The sequence below is a fragment of the Panthera uncia genome, chromosome B1 (genome assembly GCF_023721935.1).
Source record: "Panthera uncia isolate 11264 chromosome B1, Puncia_PCG_1.0, whole genome shotgun sequence".
Taxonomy (NCBI): domain Eukaryota; kingdom Metazoa; phylum Chordata; class Mammalia; order Carnivora; family Felidae; genus Panthera; species Panthera uncia.
The window spans coordinates 172971154-172991082 of NC_064811.1; the positions used below are offsets into that span (position 1 = coordinate 172971154).

A 19929-nucleotide genomic window follows, 5' to 3' on the forward strand; every position below is an offset into this window, starting at 1 on the left:
CTCTCCCTCTCTCCCTCTCTGCCCCTCCCCTGATTGCATTCATGTGCTCTCTGTCAAATAAACTTAAAAATAAACATTAGCACAGACCCACTCATAGACCTAGTCTCTTTGATCTGCTTAAGAATGACTTTGCTCCTGCTAAATAACAAAAATTCATGTAAATTTGAAGATCTAATTGGCTTTATTACACGATTTATGATTCAGGTAGCATCCTGTTGAGCAAGGCATTCCGAGGAGTTGTACCAAATGGACAGTTCTTATAGAAGGAAGGTGGAGGCAAGAAAGTTATTAGCAAAAGAAAAGGATTGTTTTAGGCCAGGCTGCTTTCTAGGGAGGAAAAGCTAGGAGTCTTATGCAGATAACCTCATATTCCTTTGGTGGAGAGGGTCCATGTTGGCATACTTATTGTTAATGGAAAAATTCCTGACTGATGATTTAAGACTACATTTCTGAGGGAGTTTGAAACTGCAGTTAGATTATGTATTAAGCACAAGGTTTGGAACTTGGTCACAGTGACATAATTTTGGGCTTTTGGGTTTTTGTTGTTGTTTTCTTTTCTTTTTTTTAGCCAAAATCTCAGTGGCTTAAAAACAACAAAGGTTTGTTTCTCTTTCATACCACGTGTTTAACATGTGTTGGCAGGGGTCTTACCTCCTTACAGTCACTCAAGAACCCAGGCTGGTAGAGTAGCTGATATTTCCAGTGTTACTGATTTCAGTGCCAGAGGGAGAAAGAACTCTGGAAGATCTTTCTTGGCAGTTAAAATCCTCTGGCCTGGAGGTGAGACATCACTTTCTCTCACAGCTCATTGTCTAGAGCTAGTCACAGGGCTGTACCAGCTATGGGGTGTTCCAAGTGCTCAGAGGAGAGCTGTAAGTACTGAGTGTACACGGTGAAGACTGTCATACCACCCTAGTTGGGGTCACTATGAGTGGATTGCTTGATTAGGTGCTTACAAGGTTTCCTGGCTTAACTTCTTTATTGTCCACTCTCTGTACAGAAGTCAGTGATTTTTCTAATCGTCTGATAACATCAGTCTCTGTTTAAGGCTGATCATCATTGCTTTTCAGGTGAAGGTTATCTTTTCCTGCCATCTCCATGCCTTACCTGATCTAGTCTCCCGTTACCTTTCATACCCATAATCATTGTTTTCCTTGTACTCTTTTAGTGATATTGGCCTGTATGTAGCTCTTTTAACATGCTTTACTCTCTTGCCTCATGACCTTTACCCATATTGTATCCTCTTTGTGGAATATTCTTTCTTAGCTCCTTCCCTCTTCTGAGTAAATCCTATTCCTCTTTTAGGTTGCAGGTTAAAAGTCCTATTATCTCTACTTTCCTATTTGAATTTGGTGCTTAGCCTTTGATTCTCATGGCACTCACTATTTCTGACAAAGCTATTGTGTGTCATTGCAATTGCATGATTGTTTGCCATTGTAACCTAATCTTTCACACAGAGAAACACTCAATACATGTTTGTCAAATACATGTTTGTTGAATGGCTAAATAAATTACAGCATAAGGTATGGAAAAGTTAAGTGTCTGTTATCAAGAAATTTAGTAATTAAAGGATCTTTATGCTTTCCATCCATGTTAAGGACTCCAGAGTTTACTATTTATGAAAATGTGATTTTAACAGTGCTCAGAATAGCTCCTACTTACCTAAGTATTGAGTATACCATGTTTCACAAGTCCTTTGAAAGTTGGTTACATTATTTGTGTGTATTTCTAATGTTAGAAAAAAAAAATTTTGTATAAAAGGGATTTCAAACCAAGAGGGCTCTCTAAATTGAGAAGATAGATATATATTTTTTCACTTCATATATCAGATATTTTCTATTTTGCCTTAATTTTCAGGAGCTTTTTAATCTAGGTTGATGTGTCATATGTAAAGGCTGTTATTTCCATTTTGTTGGTGGTGGTGTTACTTTGAGTAATGCTATTACAAATATCTTTGTATCTTGAGCTTGTTTCTTTTGAACTAATTTCTCAGAGTAGATTTCTAGGAGCGATATTTCTGGTTAAGGGCAGTTGTAGTGGTTAAGAGCATGCTTAGGTTTGCTCATGGGTGGTAGCAAAGGATTAGGGTTATAAAATATAATATCTTTACAGCCCTTGTAATTCCAAGAAATAAAACTGAAGTATTTCCTTTTTTTATTTTTTAATATTTATTGAGAGACAGAGTGTGAGTGAGGGAGAGGCAGAGAGAGAGGGAGACACAGAATCTGAAGCAGGCTCCAGGCTCTGAGCTGTCAGCACAGAGCCCGACGTTGGGGCTCGAACTCACGAACTGTGAGATCATGACCTGATCTGAAGTCGGACACTTAACCGAGTGAGGCACCCAGACACCCAGAAACTGAAGTATTTTTTAATAGGTGTTACATGGTCCTACCTTTTGTCTTTTTTTTTTTTTTTTGGCAATCTTTTCCTACATCAGGTATCTTTAGCCCTTGAGAATAATGAATATGAGCAACAAAAGAAAAAGCTCAAGAAATACAATTTAGGGGTGTACTAGAAAGTTTTAGTTTGAAAACAGCCTGATCCTTCTTATACCATGTATTTATTATTAAACAGTAAGTCAGTTTTATGAAAATTTTATGCATGTATACTTGTGACCTTTCTATTTTGAGACTTTTTTCCTCTCTAATCTTTACATAAAACTGGTCTTTAAAAAGTGTATTAGTTGTCTTCTGTAAACTAGCAAATACTGCTTTTTAATAAGTAGAGACTTTATGTGTAAGTGGAATCATTTTACTTTGGATTTAGGTAAGCATTTTAAATAGCATTTTTATTACCAAAACACACAGAGGGTAGTTACTGTTTTGGTCTACATGGTTTGTGTAGGTCAAAGTTATTTGATCTTTCTCGTGTTTTCTAGCTTACATTTTGCTGCTTAATATTGAAATCTAGGAATCTTTTATCCAGTTTTTGAAGTGTCATTTTAAGTACATTGGTAACTTATTCACATTCGTGAAGATTTTGTGTATATTTAATGAAAGGGATACACAAACAAAAAGTGCATATTTAACTTGTTTTTCCCTTCTATTAGAAATCTTTTAATTCAGAATCGGAGTCAGTTAAACAATTTTTTTTAATGTTTATTTATTTTTGTGAGAGAGAGAAAGAGTGTGAGCGGGGGGAGGGACAGAGAGAAGGGGAGACACAGAATCCAAAGCTGTGCTGTCAGCGCAGAGCCCAACGCAGGGCTCAAACTCACGAACCGTGAGATCATGACCTGAGCTGAAGTCAGACCCTTAGCTGACTGAGCCATCAGGTACCCCTCAAGAGTCAGTTTTATAATAACAGTTGGCCTCAGAAAATTTTCCTTTTTTCTTCAGTAGTTGAAGGCTATTTTCAGAGATTTTGTTCATCTTAGGTAGAGTGCTAGACGACTTCAATTTCACGTTTTCTGATGTTGTCCATCATACTTCTAAGAGGGTTTGGTTCACTTTTTAAGTCTTTCACAGTCTTGTTTTTTACACAGCAGCAACAGTCAAGCACTTCATAAAGAAAAGCCAACACCACTAAAGATACCACTGTAAATATGAATAAAAGCAGAATGACAAAGCAGGCAGTGTTCCAGTTATCATGAAAAGGGTAAATTTTTTGAACTTGAAAACCAAGGTACTGATAAACAGATGTAGTGGTTTCATTCCAGAGGCTGGAGCTCAGAGAGGCCATTCTTAGGGATTATACTTCTTGTATTGGTTCTTTTGAATCTGTAAAAAGGTAGAAAATGAATACATGTAATCAAATTCTGTGGATCTGTCAATTGATCTCAGTACTAAGACTTGTTAGTAAATCTATGTAGGTAACGTGAGTTCTTTTATTTTCTGCCAGAATTAATGCCCAAATGGTATTTTTGAATTTTTTCTTTATCCTCTGGCAGTGTACTCTGTAAACCATACTATATATGTATGTATATTTTTTAAATGCTTATTTATTTATTTTTGAAAGGGGTGGGGAGGGGCAAAGAGAGAGGGAGACACAGAATCTGAAGCAGGCTCCATGCTGTCAGTGCAGAGCCTGATGCGGGGCTTGAACTCAGGAACTGTGAAATCATGAGCTGAGGCAAAATCAAGAGTTGGATACTTAACTGAGCCACCCAGGTGCCCCCATACCGTGTATTTTTTTCATGTGTGTCATTTGCTAGACAAATACATATGCTTAAGGTTTATATACAGAAACTAACTGCTAATAGAAGGGGGAAAAAGAAGCTGAATTGTTTTAAAATTTAACTAAAGCAGTGGTCAATGATCTGTTAAATACAAAAAAATCCTTGTGTTTTAAGGTGGTATTCTTCATACTGCCCCCAGAAAAACTTTTCTCATTAACTTTGAGGATCCTTCTCACCTTGTGGGCTCAGTGTATTTCTGTCTCCTATTTCCTCTCCTTTAAACTTTGAAGACAGGTGACCTGAATCAAGATATAGTGGCTGAGTGAAAATACTAGAGAAAGGAAAGCTAAATAATGACGGTTTTCAGAATAAGGGTGATAAAATTTTAGGTTCATGTTGCCTATGAAGAGACCCTAATCTTAGGATTTTTTTTTTTTTTTTGTTAAGTATATGATAGTATTAACTGTTCATATACCTGAATGATCTATGGATATGAATATTTTACTTTTATTTTTATTTTGAGAGAGTGAGCATGCATGTGCATGGGGGAGGGGCGGGGGGAGGGAAAGAGAGAGCAAGAGAGAGCACGAGCGCGACCGCACGACAAGCAGGCTCTGCACTGTCAGTATGGAGCCCAGCAAGGGGCTCTGATGTACAAACTGTGAGATCATGACCTGAACCGAAACCAAGAACCAGATGTTTAGCCGACTGTGTCACCAGGCACCTCTTCTTGAAACTTAATTTTAAAAAATTATAAAATGCTTATATACTGAGAAAATTTTGGAAATAAGGGGAAAAAATAGTTCCACTTTATTAATTCAATGACTGCTGTCAGTTTGAAAGCTTTATTTTATTAAAGAAATGACTTATTTTGTGTGATTTTTCTTTCCTACATAGTTGTAAATAGACTTTCATTCATTGTTATAAACAAATATTTACCTACTGTGTCCCAGATAGTATTCTGAATGCTGAAGATACTTGTGTGTGAGAGTATATTTCAATTAGACAAAACTTTAAGATAGTTGAAGAGTAAGAGTATAATGAACCCCTGTATTCTCATAATACAGCTTCAGTTACCAATTTGTCTTTACCCATTTGTTTCTACCTCATAGATTATATTTTTCAAGTTTGTTTAAGTAATCTCTATACCCAGTGTGGGGCTTGAACTCACAACCCTGAGATCAAGAGTTGCATGCTCTTCTGACTGTGCCACCTAGGCGCCCCATGCCCCTAGATTATTTTGAAGCAAATCCCAGACATCATCACTTCTCCTAGACATCTTCAGTTATATATCTCTTAAAAGATGAGGGTTCTGTTTGTAAACATAGCCACCATAGCATTGTCACACCAACAAAGATGAAAAAGTGACTTAAAGCCCAAATCCATAACAGTATAATTCCTTAAATTTTTCTTTATACATGTAATCTTAAAACTTTAATAAAGTAATACTTTCCAAGGTTTTTCTTTTCTTTTTATAATTTATCACTTTTAAGTAAACTCTGTGCCCAACATGGGGCTTGAACTTACAACCCGAGGTCATGAGTCACATGCTCTACTGACTGAGCCAGCCAGGCACACGAAAGGTTTTTTCCTTTAAATCATATTTGCTTGGCAAGTAACTGCATCTCTCTGGATGGACTTGGTTCTTCCTTTGTGTATTTTGAAGGTGAAATTAATGATCTGAGGGGTACCTTGGTGGTTCAGTTGGTTAAGTGGCCGACTCTTGATTTCATCTCAGGTCATGATCTCACCAGTCCTTGGATGAAGCCCTGACTCTGGCTCTGTGCTGGGTGTGGACTCTGTTTAAGATTCTCTGCATTCCTGGGGCACCTGGGTGGCTCAGTCAGTTAAGCGCCTGACTTCAACTTAGGTCATGATCTCATGGTCTGTGAGTTCGAGTCCTACATCAGGCTGTGCTGACAGCTCAGAGCCTGGAGCCTGCTTCAGATTCTGTGTCTCCCTCTTTCTCTGCCCCTCTCCCACTCGCACTCTGTCTCTCCCTCTCAAAAATAAAATAAAAACATAGAAAAAGTTTTTTTAAAGATTCTCTCCATTCCTCTCCCTCTGTCTCTATCCCACTTGCTCATGCATACGCTTTTGTTCTCTCTCTGTGCTCTCTCTTTCAAAAAACAAAACAAAATAAAACAAAAAACCCTGAGGCCAGAAGTCAAGGCTTAAATTCATTTTTTTTTTTTGGATATAAGAATCCTTCAGTTTCATGGTTTGTGGTGATCCTTCATCTTGAAACAAGGGACAGCAGACTAATGGACAGTAACTGAATCAGTTGCTTTTATTAGTTCTGGGACATACAAAAATACATTGTCTGGAACACAGGTATGTGATGAACTTCCCAGTACATTACAATATTTTCAAACTTTGGAGACCCAGCCTTTTAGAGTTACCCTCTTTTATCCCTTAAATTTTTCTCTTCTTAGCATATTCCTTTTTTTTTTTGTCTCTTTTTTTTTTTTTTTTTTTTTAATGTTTATTTATTTTGAGACAGAGAATGTGAGCAGGGTCAGGGCAGAGAGAGAAGGAGGGAGAGAATCCCAAGATTCTGTCTGTGCTGTCAGCATGGAGCCTGACTCAAGGCTCAATGTCATGAACCGTGAGATCATGACCTGAGCCGAAACCAAGAGTTGGATGCTTAATTGACTAAGCTACTCAGATACTCCACTTCTTAGCACATTCTTATAGAAAGTGGGGTTGCTACATTGCAGACCTCCAGGGGGCACCATTCATATTGTGTTGTGAGTGCCATTCATGTAGAATACATGGTAAGTGGTGCCCCGGGAGTCTAATGTGGATGTCCTGATAGGCCAGTCCTCCATCCTCTGCATTGGTGCTGCCTCTGATTCTAATCACCATGCACCCAAGTAAAGTAACCCATAGAAACGGACTCAACTGGAGACAAATAATAGTCCTTTTTGACCCAGCCTTCCTAACAGAGTAGTGACGTGTGTGCAGACACACAAATGCCTAGAAGATGTTCAGCTTTGCAAGTCCTTTAAAATTTTTAGTACTACTAAAATGCAGATCCTTTTGGGAGGGATAGTGCACATTGTTATATTTACTTCACTGTGAATGAGTTTCGGGTCCTTTTTGAAAAGCAGAGCAAATATAAGAGAAGGAGAAGAAGAATAGGACCTTGAGGAAATAGAGAACAGGGCCATTTATTATATGGATAGGTAAAAAGCAGGAAGAAACACAGGAGGGTCTGTCTAATTTACCTGGGTAAACCTAGGACCTCTCCAGCATTGATGAGAATATTCCTTAGATTTTCTGTCAAGGCCTTTCAGGTTGATTCCTTTTTTATTTTTATTTCTTAAGATTTACATTTTTAAGTAATCTCTAAATCCATTGTGGGAGTCAAACAATCCCAAGATCAAGAGCTGCATGCTCTACCAACTGAGCCAGCCAGGTACCCCAGATTGATACCTTTTTAAAATATGGGAATTTTTTCCCACATTATGTCCCTTAGATTAGTCTAATGTACCTTATTAATTAACTTAAATACTATTTAATTATTGATTTCAGAAGTGTTATAGTAATTTTTTTTATTTTTACATTATACTAATTTTTAAAAAAATTAAAAACTTCGCTAATAATCCTGTCTTGCTAACATATCAAACTTTTAATTTGTTCCTTCTAGAAATTGGCAATATAAATCTATAACTCCTACCTGGTTGAAATTGTACTGAAGTTATTACTTTGTATTTTAACTTTTTATGAATAGGGGTTTCTCATTTGTATTGATTTTAAAACTGAGGAGAAGTTGTAAAGACTAATGTATGTTTCTATTTCAAAATGAAATAGAAATTTTAGAATTATTGGAGGGGTGCTTGGGTGGCTCAATCGGTTAAGCGGCTACCATCAGCTCAGGTCTTGATCTCGTAGGTCATGAATTCGAGCCCCATGTTGGGCTCTGTGCTGACAGCTGGGAGTCTGCTTGGGATTCTCTCTCTCCTCTCTTTCTCCTCTCTCTGCCCCTACCCTGCTTGTGCTTGCTCTCTCTCAAATAAACTTAAAAAAAAAAAAAAAGTTAGAATTCTGGGGTGCCTGGGTGGCTCAGTCGGTTAAGCATCCAACTTCGGCTCAGGTCATGATCTCACGGTTTGTGAATTCAAGCTCCGTGTCAGGCTCTGTGCTGACAGCTCAGAGCCTGGAGCCTGCTTCAGATTCTGTGTCTCCTTCTCTCTCTGCCCCTCCCCAACTTGTGCTCTCTCTATGTCTCTCAAAAAATAAATAAATGTGGAAAAAATAAATAAATAAATAAATAAGAATTATTTGAAAGTTGGTTTAAGGAACTTTATATTCTATTTTGTTTTTGAGGTACAAGTGAACTGTTTAAAATTTTTCAAGCCCTCTTGACCCCTCCCCCCCAAAAAAAACGGAGGGAGGGAAGAGAAGGGAGAAGGCAGGGGCAGGCAGGCAGACACAAACTAAATTCAATTATTTGAAGTTAGCTTTTACCAATCAATGAACTATTCTGGTTAAAATTAATATATCCATACAATTCAATATTATGTGTGAATGAGGTAACTGTAGTGATAAGGAAAGATTTTTAGGTGAAATCACTGTTAAGTGAAAAGAGCAAGATGCAGGACAGTATGCGTAAGAAAGGGGGAAATAGTATATATTTTTATTTGCTTGAATCTCTGCAAACATTTGGAAAGATATAGACCAGAAATAACAGTGATTACTTGGTGGGTTTGTTGGAGGGTAGAGATGAGAAACAGGGATGTGTGTGAGATTTCTCAAGGTATATCTTGTTATATTTTAGTTTTTGAACCATTTGAATATAGTACTTATCCAAACCCAAACTAATATATTTTAAAAGTATTTCTTTCCTTTGGTTTTAAAGGTCTGTTGTGTTATCTGTTTAATATATTTATTGAGTTTTCTGGATTACTTCTAAAAAATTAAAACTAGAATCAGTAAACAGTATTTTGATTAGAAGTGTCTAAGCAGTTTAAGGAAGAGTATACACATGTTGTAAATGATGACAGTTTATGTTGTAAATGATGACAGTTTGCCTCTCCTGTGAGTGTATTGATAACTGATGAGCAACTCAAAACATTCACTCTTTAGTTAGCTTTTGGGCATATCTGAAAAGTACACTGTGAAATATGGGGCCATTTTCTACCTTAAATTTAATGTGGTTTATTTTTATGTACAGTAGAGCTCTAGCAATTTTTTGTGCTAAATTTAGGGTAAAATCTGAAACTTACTTTGAGGGAGGAGACATAATTAGACATGCAGAAACGTATTATTATTAGGATTTTCTTGTACTCTGAGACTGTACTTTTGAAATTAAAATGTAAGTTTATATCAAGTACCTGCTATAAACATGCTTTATGAAAAAGAAGAGTAAATGGTTAAAAAAAAAATTGTGTACTTTTTTGAATCTTCCTCCCCTTTAAAATTTCATTATAGGAATGGGGAGTATTAAGTAGTGTTTTGTTGTTTTTGTTTTAATTTTTGATCTATTCTCTTCACCTTTCTTTCCCTCCCGTTTCAGAAGGCCCTAGTGAAATATTTATGGGGCTAAGACTTGGAAGTGTTCTGGAACCTTGAATTGTCAGATAAGAATAAAATTATGCTTTTGCTTTAATTATGTTAAAACCCTTGAGTTGAATTCTCTAGTGCCTTTAAGCATATCACTTTGAGATATGATCAATTAATCATATTGGCCTTTAGATATAGAGCAGTGCACCCAGCTCTGGACCGGTCTGAGGCAGGCCACACGTCTGGTCAGTTTGGTGAAAGAGCAGTGAACCTACATCTGTGCTAACTATAGTTAGATCACCAGGAAGATGTAGGCTGATTATAGTGCTAATAATAGGGGAGAGTATTTGTAACTGAAATTCCATGTAAATTGTAAACTGTTTTATTTGACAAGGTTTTTTATTTGAGACTTTTTTTGGGTCCCATACTTTGTACAGCAAGCAGGAATATTTTCTAGGTAATTAACCCCATTGTGCTGAACCTAGGGAGATATAATATCTTCTTACAGCAACCTTTGGGCTTTGTAAGGGATGCTTTGCTCATGCTTCTGAATGCTGAGTAAGAAATGGAATGAATAAAAATTAGGAAAATAGTCTTAAAATTGAAATAAATTTATCAGCAAAGGGCAGAAGTTGAATCTCCAGATCAGTATGTGTAGGTAATATCCTGGAACTCCAGCCTTACTAATAACAATATTTTCATGCTTGACTATTATAAAATTAGAAATTTGGCTAGTAGTTGATACTGATTTTTTAGTAGACATGAATAGTTACTCTCAGCCATGAAAATAATCTTAATACCTACCTCGAAAGGTACCTTATATTCCTCCCTTAACCAGTTCTTCTTAAAACATCTTTTTATTTTAAAATGTAGTTTATTAAAAAGACTTGCTATGTGTTTGAGGATCAGTTTAAGAATAATGTTAACATTATATTGAAATATGGTTATAAATAGATATTTTTGTGCCATATAAAAAATGAAAGGCTATTTAAGAAGGTTGTTTAATAATAGAATGACTTGTGTATTACAGTAATACAGATTTTAAAATTTAACTGGAAGGAATCATTTTAATTAAAATGTTAGGAAAGTCTGAAGCTCCACAAATTGATCTTTTTGGTTACAGTATAATGCAGCCTATATGATGATAACCTTTATGGTCTTTTTATTTTTATGTAAAAATCACAATCATGACAATTTCTCAGCATTTTCGGCATCTGCACTCAAAGTCAAATAAACAGTTTTGAACTATTTTCTCATATTTGTTAAAATATAACAAATATAACAAACTTTCTTGTAAGTGACTGCTTTTTACCAGCAATATAATTTGTACATATAATCAGAAAGCTTTAGTCCAGGATTTGCTTTTAGTCTAGATTTTTCTTTAAGAAAAATCCTTTGTTAAGGCAGACCAAATTGCTGAAATGAAATAGCTCAGAGAAAATAAATTAGCAAGTAACCACTTAACATTAAATGCTTATGGTTTACTCTAAGGTCTGGATATAGATCAGGTTCATAGAAAATCTCATGAATTTTCCATAAGGCACAGATGGTGAGGGTGCTTATCAAATAGCACAAGGCAGTCTTCACATTTTCATAATAAAATCCTACCAAGCAGCGAAATGAATACAGTGCCTTTTTTGGTCTTTAGTCAGAACAAAGCTTTCTGCTTGGTTTTTATGGTAAAATATTTTTTAAATTACATCATAAGGACATGTATTACTAAATGCAAAAGATCGCATAAACCTACCTCTTGTCTGAAGGCTGCTGTTGAAGCGATGGTATCGTCTGTTTGTAATGCAGTCCAGTGCACATCCAAGATGGAGCTGTGCTGCTATTGGTTGAACCACAATGCAGCTGACAGTTTCCTCCTCGTTCATTTGCATTAAGTCCTGCCACCCTTAAGTGTAAATCATTCATAAACTTGAATAGAGCTGTCTGGGATATCAACTGTCCCCTCTTTTTCTTGCCTCATTTTTTGTCCTTAAGGTAAATTTCTGCAAAGGAATTTGAGTTAGTAATGAACTGGTGATTCCTTAGTGTTTAACCATAAAATTTCGGATCCTTCAGTGAGTATTTCACGGCTAGGGCTAGAAGGTACTATTGAGAGAGGTAGTAACCTAGGAAACAAACAGTCCAGGTTTACCAGCTTAATATTTCCTCCCGGAAGTGGGCATAAAATCTCATAAATGATATTTTCTTTCAGTACTTGTGTTCTCTATAAATCTTGCCCTCTGGAAATGATTATTTCCATGTGGTGGTTTGATTTAGGAGAAATTCTAAGGGAAAAGAAATAAGGTTTTCAGCTCTGCTCGTTGGGATAGGGTTAGTTTTGGTAGGTACACCACCTACATTAAAAAGCAGTCTGTGAAACGGGGCGCCTGGGTGGCTAAGTCAGTTAAACATCTGACTCTTGATTTTGGCCCAGGTCAGGTAATGATCTCGCGGTTCATGAGTTCGAGCCCTGCATTGGGCTCTGCACTGACAACATAGAGCCTGCTTGGGATTCCCTCTCCTTTCTGCCCTCCCCTGCTCACGTGCGCTCTCTCTCTCTCTCTCTCTCACTCAGAATAAAGACGTAAAACATTAATCAGTCTGTGAAATTTAAATGGTAAGAAAGGAATAAAAGGTACAGCATATAGTGAGTGATACTATAATAGTGTTATGTGCTGACAGATGGCAGCTATACTTGTGAGCATAGTATGACCTGTAGAGAAGTTGAATCACTGTGTTGTACACCTGAAACTGACATTGTGTGTCAACTATACTCAAAACTTTTTTAAAAACTGGCAAAACAATCCACAACTTCAGTGCTTTGAAGCTAGAATATTTGTATTTATGACCTATTATTTAGAGTTGTGTGGGGTCCAAACATAACAGTATCAAGGTTATACATTATGGAGAGGCTATTATAGCAATAGCAGACAAATGTTTGCTATGCAGGCTTTATTTTATAGGTCACATTATTTTTAAAAAATAAGAGATAGGAGCACCTGGGTGGCTCAGTTGGTTAAGCGTCCGACTTTGGCTCAGGTCATAATCTCACGGTTCATGAGTTCTAGCCCTGCATTGGGCTCATTGCTGTCAGCACAGAGCCTGCTTCAGATCCTGTCTCCCTCTCTCTCTGCCCCTCCTTCCACCATCTCAAAAACAAACATTTAAAAATAAATAAAATAATAGATAAATTAGTGAATTATTTTCTTGGATTATAAAGGAGTACATAGAAATACTCTTACTACCTTCATTCATTCATTCAGCTAATATTTACTGAGTGTTTACTCTGCCTGGCACTTAGCTAAATGTTTAAGACTCCATGACAAACAAAACTGCATGTAGTTCATGATTGAACATTTGTGTAATGCATATCCTTAACATAGTGTCATCTGCTTTTCATAGTTTTCCCACTTAGTTGTTTATAGAGGAGTATAGGATAAACTTTTCTTTTCCTTTTTTAAATTTAAGTCCAAGTTAATATATACTGTAATAATGATTTCAGGAGTAGAATGTAATGATTCATCACTAGGATAAACTTAATATTTTACTAAAGGTAAAACGTTAAATCTGCACTTATGAATTTTTATACTCTGACTGAATAATAGCCCATCTCGGATGAAATAGTCTGTGTTAAGGGCTAGTTAATGATCCTTTTTCTAAATTTAAGCTTACTTATTTATTTTGAGAGAGACAGAGACCATGTGAGCAGGGGAGGGGCATTCAGGGAGGGAGAAGGATAGAGAATCCCAAGCAGGCTCTGCACTCTGCACTATCCATGCAAAGCCCAACACGGGGCTCAAACTCATGAAACTGTGAGATCATGACCTGAGCCAAAACCTGAGTCAGATGCTTAGCCAACTGAGCCACCCAGGTACCCCATTAATGATTCTTATACAAGGCAGTATCACAGTGTTTACAACTGCATTTGAATCTGTATTCTTCTACTTCTCTGTTTTCTTATGTTTAAAGGGAGACAGGTTATTTGGGAGGGATTAAATGAGAAAATAAATATTTAGCATGCATTTGGCAAATAGTAAGTGTTCAGTAAATGTTATTGCTCTTGTTGTTAAAGTGTCCCGAACACCTTGGGAAAATGAACCACGTAGGTAGTATTTCATAATTGAAATAATGTGAAAGCATGCCTGTAAGGCATTTATAATATTATTTTTGGAAACATAGTAGACTTTAATGTGCCAGTTAAGTTGTTAAAATTATAACAGTGATTTTTAAAGGAAAACTGTATATCAAGTCTTGTTTTAGTCTCAAAAAAAGCATGTTTAATAAAGCAGTCTTGTGAACTAATCTCAAAGAAGTATTATGTTGCCATCTAAAAACTATTCTCTGGAAAAAAAAAAAAGCTATTCTTTTTGGATCTTTGACACTCGTTACATTTGACTTGCACTGTTCTAATGCATTCATTTGTTTAAAAATTGTTACAAAACTGGTGCCAGAGATTACACCCCCCACCTCTGCCTTTTTTTAACCTCTTCCTTTGTGGATCAGCGACATGAGAACTTTATATCTCAGTTTATGGTTTTCTAATAGAATGTGTACTTCTGAAATGTTTTTCTGGTGTTGTTGTTGTTGTTGTTTTTTTGCTTTTTTTGTCTTTCTTTCTTTCTTTCTTTCTTTCTTTCTTTCTTTCTTTCCGTCTGTCTTTCTGTCTTTCTTTCTGTCTTTCTTTCTGTCTTTCTTTCTTTTTGAGAGAGAGTGAGTGCCAGCCCGGGAGAGGAGCAGAGGGAGGGGGAGAGAGAGAGGGAGTGAGTCTCAAGTAGGCTCCATGCTCAGTGTGCAGCCTGTTGTGGGGCTTGAACCCACAACCCTGGCATCATGACCTGAGCAAGAGTTGGATGCTCAACCGACTGGTGTCCCTGAAATGTTTTTCTAGTATTTATGATGAGTTTACTTTTTGAACTATTCCTCCTTATGACTAATGGAATGCATTTGTGATTCATGGTAGGATTAGGTTTTCTGCCTATAAAATGTAACAAAATGATAACAAGTTCTGAAACAAATTATCTTCTATAGGATTTGCTCCTTGTTTCCTGCTGTCATTCCCCCCCCCCTTTTTTTAATGTTTATTTTTGAGAGAGAGCGAGCATGAGGAGGGAAGGGGCAGATAGCTGAAATCTGGTGCTTCACCAACTAAGCCACCCAGACGCCCCTCATGCTGCCATCCCTTTTTAAGCATCCATGTTTTTGCAGTGGCAGTGCCTATAATTTATTTTTCCTTAGTTTATCTCTCAAGTTTAGTTATTGTATCATTTCTTTTATTCCCATTTGCTTTACATTGATAGAAATTGATGTAATAGGTGATAAATGGAACTTTTTATACCTCAGAAGTAATTTACTCATTTCTCATGGTTTTAAGTTTATTAGAAAAGCTCTGTGTGTCAGATTGAGATTTGTATTATCCTCTTGTTTAAAAAGCTATGCCTCTCGGGGTGCCGAAGTGTCCAGCTTCAGCTCAGGTCATCATCTCACAGTTGGTGGGTTCAAGCCCCATATCGGGCTCTGCACTGACAGTGCGGAGCCTGCTTGGGATTCTCTCTCCCTCTCTCTCTGACCCTCTCCCACTTGTACCTTCTCTCTCTGTCAAAATAAATAAATAGGGTTGCCTGGGTGGCTTAGTTGGCTAAACGTCTGACTTTGGCTCAGGTCATGATCTCACAGTTTGTGAGCTTGAGCCCCACATTGGGCCCTATGCTGATAGCTCGGGGCCTGGAGCCTGCTTCGGATTCTGTGTCTCCCTCTCTTTTCCCCTCCCCCGCTTGTGCACATGCATGTGTGCGTGTGCTCTCTCTCAAAAATAAATATTAAAAAAATTTAAAACTAAATAAACTTTAAAAAAAAAAAGCCATGCCTCTAGAGTGCCTGGGTGGTACTCTCTCTCTCTCTCTCTCTTTCAAAAAAAAAGAAACAAAAATAAAAACAAACAAAAACACCATGCCTCTAATCTTGGGAGAAAATCTAATCAGAATTAAGGAAAGAGTGAGGCAGAGGTACTTACAGAAGAAATGTATTTTAATGCTTTTGAATTATTTATACTTTGTTCCTATTCTTAGTGCGAAAATTGATAAATTTATTATACAGTCAAGGATTTGAATTGTTCACCAAAATTTTACAGGGTAGAATACACTGGGTGGAAAAACTCGAAACAAGAAATGTTTTACTAGAGTTAAAAATCTTAGCTGCTTAAATGTCATAATCAAATCTAATAGGAACATGTTATAATTGTTTTTTGAACTTAATTTCCAGATCATAGCAATGGATCATTTAACTTGAAAGCTCTGTCAGGAAGCTCTGGGTATAAGTTTGGCGTTCTTGCTAAGATTGTGAATTACATGAAGGTAAGTACTTTTCTCAAATGACACAAATCCTATTTAACTTTTTGGCAGGGGAAGAGGATTGGGATTTTCAGAAGTAAATTTGTATATACATGTCAAAATTTATCAAATTGCATGTTTCAATATGTGCGGTCTTTTGTATCCCTACTACACCTCAGTAAAACTAAAAAATATTTAATATTTTAAGCCTTTTCAATCAAAAAGAATTAAATCTTGCCATTTGCAACTATGTGGATGGAACTGGAGGGTATTATGCTAAGTGAAATTAGAGAAAGACAAAAATCATGACTTCACTCATATGAGGACTTTAAGAGACAAAACAGATGAACAGAAGGGAAGGGAAACAAAAATAATATAAAAACAGGGAGGGGGACAAAACATAAGAGACTCATAAATATGGAGAACAAATGGAGGGTTACTGGAGGGGTTGTGGGAGGGGGGATGGGCTAAATGGGTAAGAGGCACTAAGGAATCTACTCCTGAAATCTTGTTGCACTCTATGATGACTAATTTGGATGTGAATTAAAAAAAAATAAAAAATAAAATAAAAAAATAAAATCCAATTAAAAAATATTTTAAGCCTTTTACATTATATCAGATTAGTACTGCTACAAGTTACCTAAGTATATTTAAAAAAATTTTTTTTAAACGTTTATTTTTGAGAGACAGCATGAGCAGGGGAGAGGCAGAGAGAGAGGGAGACACAGAGTCAGAAGCAGGCTCCAGGCTCTGAGCTGTCAGCACAGAGCCTGACGCTGGGCTACAACTCACGAAACTATGAGGTCATGACCTGAGCTGAAGTTGGATTCTTAACCAGCTGGGCCGCCCAGGCGCCCCATATTTAATTTACGTTAATTCAACTATACAATTTAGGCCCACCATTTCACTTATAAATTAGCCCAGGCAGTAGATACAGTCACCTTCCAATTACTCAATACTTGCTGGCAAAACCAGTGGAAAGATGTGAATGATTTGCATACTCTTATTTCCACCGATGTGAAAAGTAAAAACTACATAGTTCAAGCATATGGTGATGATGGCATTTCTGCATCTTTGGAGGAGGAAACTAGAAAATTACTGAAGGTCTTAGAAAACATTGTCTCACAAAAGACTTAGAATTTAAGATTTGATGGAGGATATACTGTTTTGTTTTGTTTTGTTTTTTTTTTTTGAGGTAAGTTTTGAACTTATGATATAACATTTTGGCTTTACCAAAGACTTTGAATCCTAACTTCACTTATTAAAATGAAATTTCATTTATGGCTAAATGATTTCAAATTTGCCCCCTTCTGCCAAACTCATTCCTTTTTAGTTACTATTTGTATCTCTTCAAAAAAGTCAAAATGCTGTTTTTGTTATTTCAAATTTCAGCTATGTATTGCTTAAAATAGAAATTAAAATTTTTTTTTGTTAGGCCTTTTCTTGTGTAATTTAAGAGACTTAATGTCAATGTCTGACTCTGACTGAAATTTGTAGTTTATATTTGACTTGTAGAAATCAGTTAGTTTGTAATTTCCCATTATCAAATAACACACTTTGATACATATTCACTATTCATTCATTCCATCCACTTATTCCCCTATGTGGTAAACAAGTTATTAAAACCTGTATGCTATTTATAGCATTAATGGTGGGACTACCTAGAAAAATATGCCCTCATGGCTGTTAGTTTATTGAGGGAGATTGACATTCAAATGTCATATTTTTGTTACTCTGTTGATAACAGTCTTCACTTAATCTGTATGACCCTTACTTCTCACTTTCTTTAGGACTGTTACCTTCAAATTTGTGCTCAATTATTTCCTGAAACAATTTCCAGAGATTGTGTGTCCCTTTGCACATATTGAAATTGACAATAACAGTTTTTCAGCAAAAGGATGGAATTTCTGACATATTGTCACATTTCAACAAAATACCTCTAAGGGGTTCTAAGTCCCATTATTTATTAAAAATATAAACACAAACATGTTTGGAAATTTTAATTATTTTCCTTTTGAATTTGTATGTCTGTTCTGTTACTTCCAGTGCATTTTATCCTAATGTTCTCTATTTTTATTCTTGAAAATATTTTAATTATCATCTGTCAAACTTATTTGCTACAATACTATATATAAATTGGAATTGGAAATGTTTTTCTTGAGGTGCCTGGGTGGCTCGGTCAGTTAAGCATCCAACTTCAGCTCAGATCATGATCTCATGGTTCATGAGCTTGAGCCCCACATCAGGCTCTCTGCTGTCAGCGCAGGGCCCACTCCGGACCCTCTGTCTCCTTCTTTCTCTGCCCCTTCCCGGCTTGTGCGCACACTCTCTCTCTCAAAAATAAACATTAAAAAAACAAAACAAAACAACAACAACAAAAAACTTGTGACCATAAGGTTCTAACTACTGTCAAAATTATTAGCACACAGTTGATTAGAATAACTTACATATATTAAAATTTTGATAAAATTTGCTTTGTGTGTAATAGTTATTCAGCAGGGGTTCATTTTCTCAAGAAAATTTTCTTAATGTTCATTTACTTTCGAGAGAGAGAGAGAGAGACAGGCATGAGTAGGGTAGGGGCAGAGAGAGAGAGAGAGAGAACACACAGAATCTGAAGCAGGCTCCCGGCTCTGAACTGTCAGCCCAGAGCCTGACGTGGGGCTCGAACTCATGACTTGAGCTGAAGTTGAACGCTTAACCAGCTGAGTCACCCAGGCGCACTTGGCATTATTTATTTATTTTTAACGTTTTTATTTATTTTTGAGAGAGAGACATCAACTGTGAGATCATTGACTTGAGCCAAAGTCGGACACCCAACTGACTGAGCCACCCAGGCGGCCCTCGGGGTTCATTTTTTAATGAAGTGAATGGAATTGTCTCCTCTCTTCTTCCAGAAGTTTTTGTATCTGGAGATATGTAATATGTATTGATAGAATGAAATCAGATTTGGCACCAATTTCTGTTCTTTTTAGATTTTGTAGGTTGTTTATTTATTAAAAAATAAGTGTTCATTTAAATAAGCTCATTCTGCTGGAAGTTTTGTGATAGTAAAACCTTCCAAGTTATATCAGAAATTACTTAAAGATTTATCATCAAGCATCCATTAGTTGAATGTTTTATTAGGTTCTCCTTCAGTTTTGTTGAAAGCAAAAGAATGAGAATCACCTAATTTGTCAAAGGATTTATTACCTGGTCCTAATTTTTTATGAAGTATATCATAAAGACTTTACCAAGACTTAACAAATGTCTAATTATATCAGTTCCTTCTTCCCCTTATAGGCATTTTCTTTAATCTGATATAATCATAAGTCATTGAGAAAATAAAAATATTATTTTTTTAAGTTTATTTATTTATTTTGAGATCTGGAGAGACAGCATAAGTTGAGGAGGGGTGGAGAGGGAGACAGAGAATCCCAAGCAGGCTCTGCACCATAAGTATGGAGCCCAATGCAGGGCTTGAACTCCCGAAACCACAAGATCATGACCCAAGCTGAAACCGAGAGTTGGACCTTCATTCGACTGAGCCACCCAAACACCCCTCCCAAAAACATTATTAATTTCAATGCATCTTTGCCAATGGAGTTTTTTCATAAGATGCTCTTATCTTATTATGTATATAAATATATTTTAGTCAAAACCTGTAGGTTGAAAGTTTAGCTTGTTATATTTATAGAAAGTATCTTCCAGTTAACAAAGCTCGTCTCTATTGTCAGACCAACCAGCTACATCAAACTTGTTTTTAATCATAAAATATCTTTTCCTTTTAAGTTAAAATAAATAGGTTAAGCGTATTTTAAGTAATATAAAAACCACTGAGAAGTTATAGAATTGCATACTGAAAGATACTATTAAGGTAGTTGAGGTTAAAATTATATGATGAGCCCAATAGAATTAATTTATCCTTTTTATAATTTTAAAAACAAATAGGCTGTTTACCTATTTGTATCATTATAAATTAATAATGTGAAGAAGGGATATGAAAAG

General features: G+C 36.2%; 2 protein-coding genes across 5 annotated transcripts in view; one reads left to right on the top strand and one right to left on the bottom strand.

Annotated features, from left to right (window-relative positions):
- The window catches only part of GTF2E2 (general transcription factor IIE subunit 2), an 80493-nt gene that overhangs the window by 14490 nt on the left and 46074 nt on the right, over positions 1-19929 (top strand). For all 4 annotated transcript variants that reach the window (XM_049632511.1, XM_049632510.1, XM_049632508.1 and 1 more), the window contains exon 3: positions 15875-15966. In XM_049632511.1, coding sequence (XP_049488468.1) covers positions 15875-15966 — 92 coding nt within the window. The remainder of the gene's footprint in view (positions 1-15874; positions 15967-19929) is intronic.
- On the bottom strand, positions 3027-11450 carry SMIM18 (small integral membrane protein 18). The gene is made up of 2 exons (XM_049632525.1): positions 11373-11450; positions 3027-3719 (listed from the first exon to the last, which is right to left on the bottom strand). Exon 2 carries the CDS (start codon positions 3679-3681, stop codon positions 3385-3387), a length of 297 nt encoding a protein of 98 aa, XP_049488482.1. The 5' UTR covers positions 3682-3719; positions 11373-11450; the 3' UTR covers positions 3027-3384.

Bases quoted from the DNA above. Each gene is read 5' to 3' on its own strand.
- SMIM18 (XM_049632525.1), bottom strand. From the start codon at position 3,681: ATGGCCTCTCTGAGCTCCAGCCTCTGGAATGAAACCACTACATCTGTT.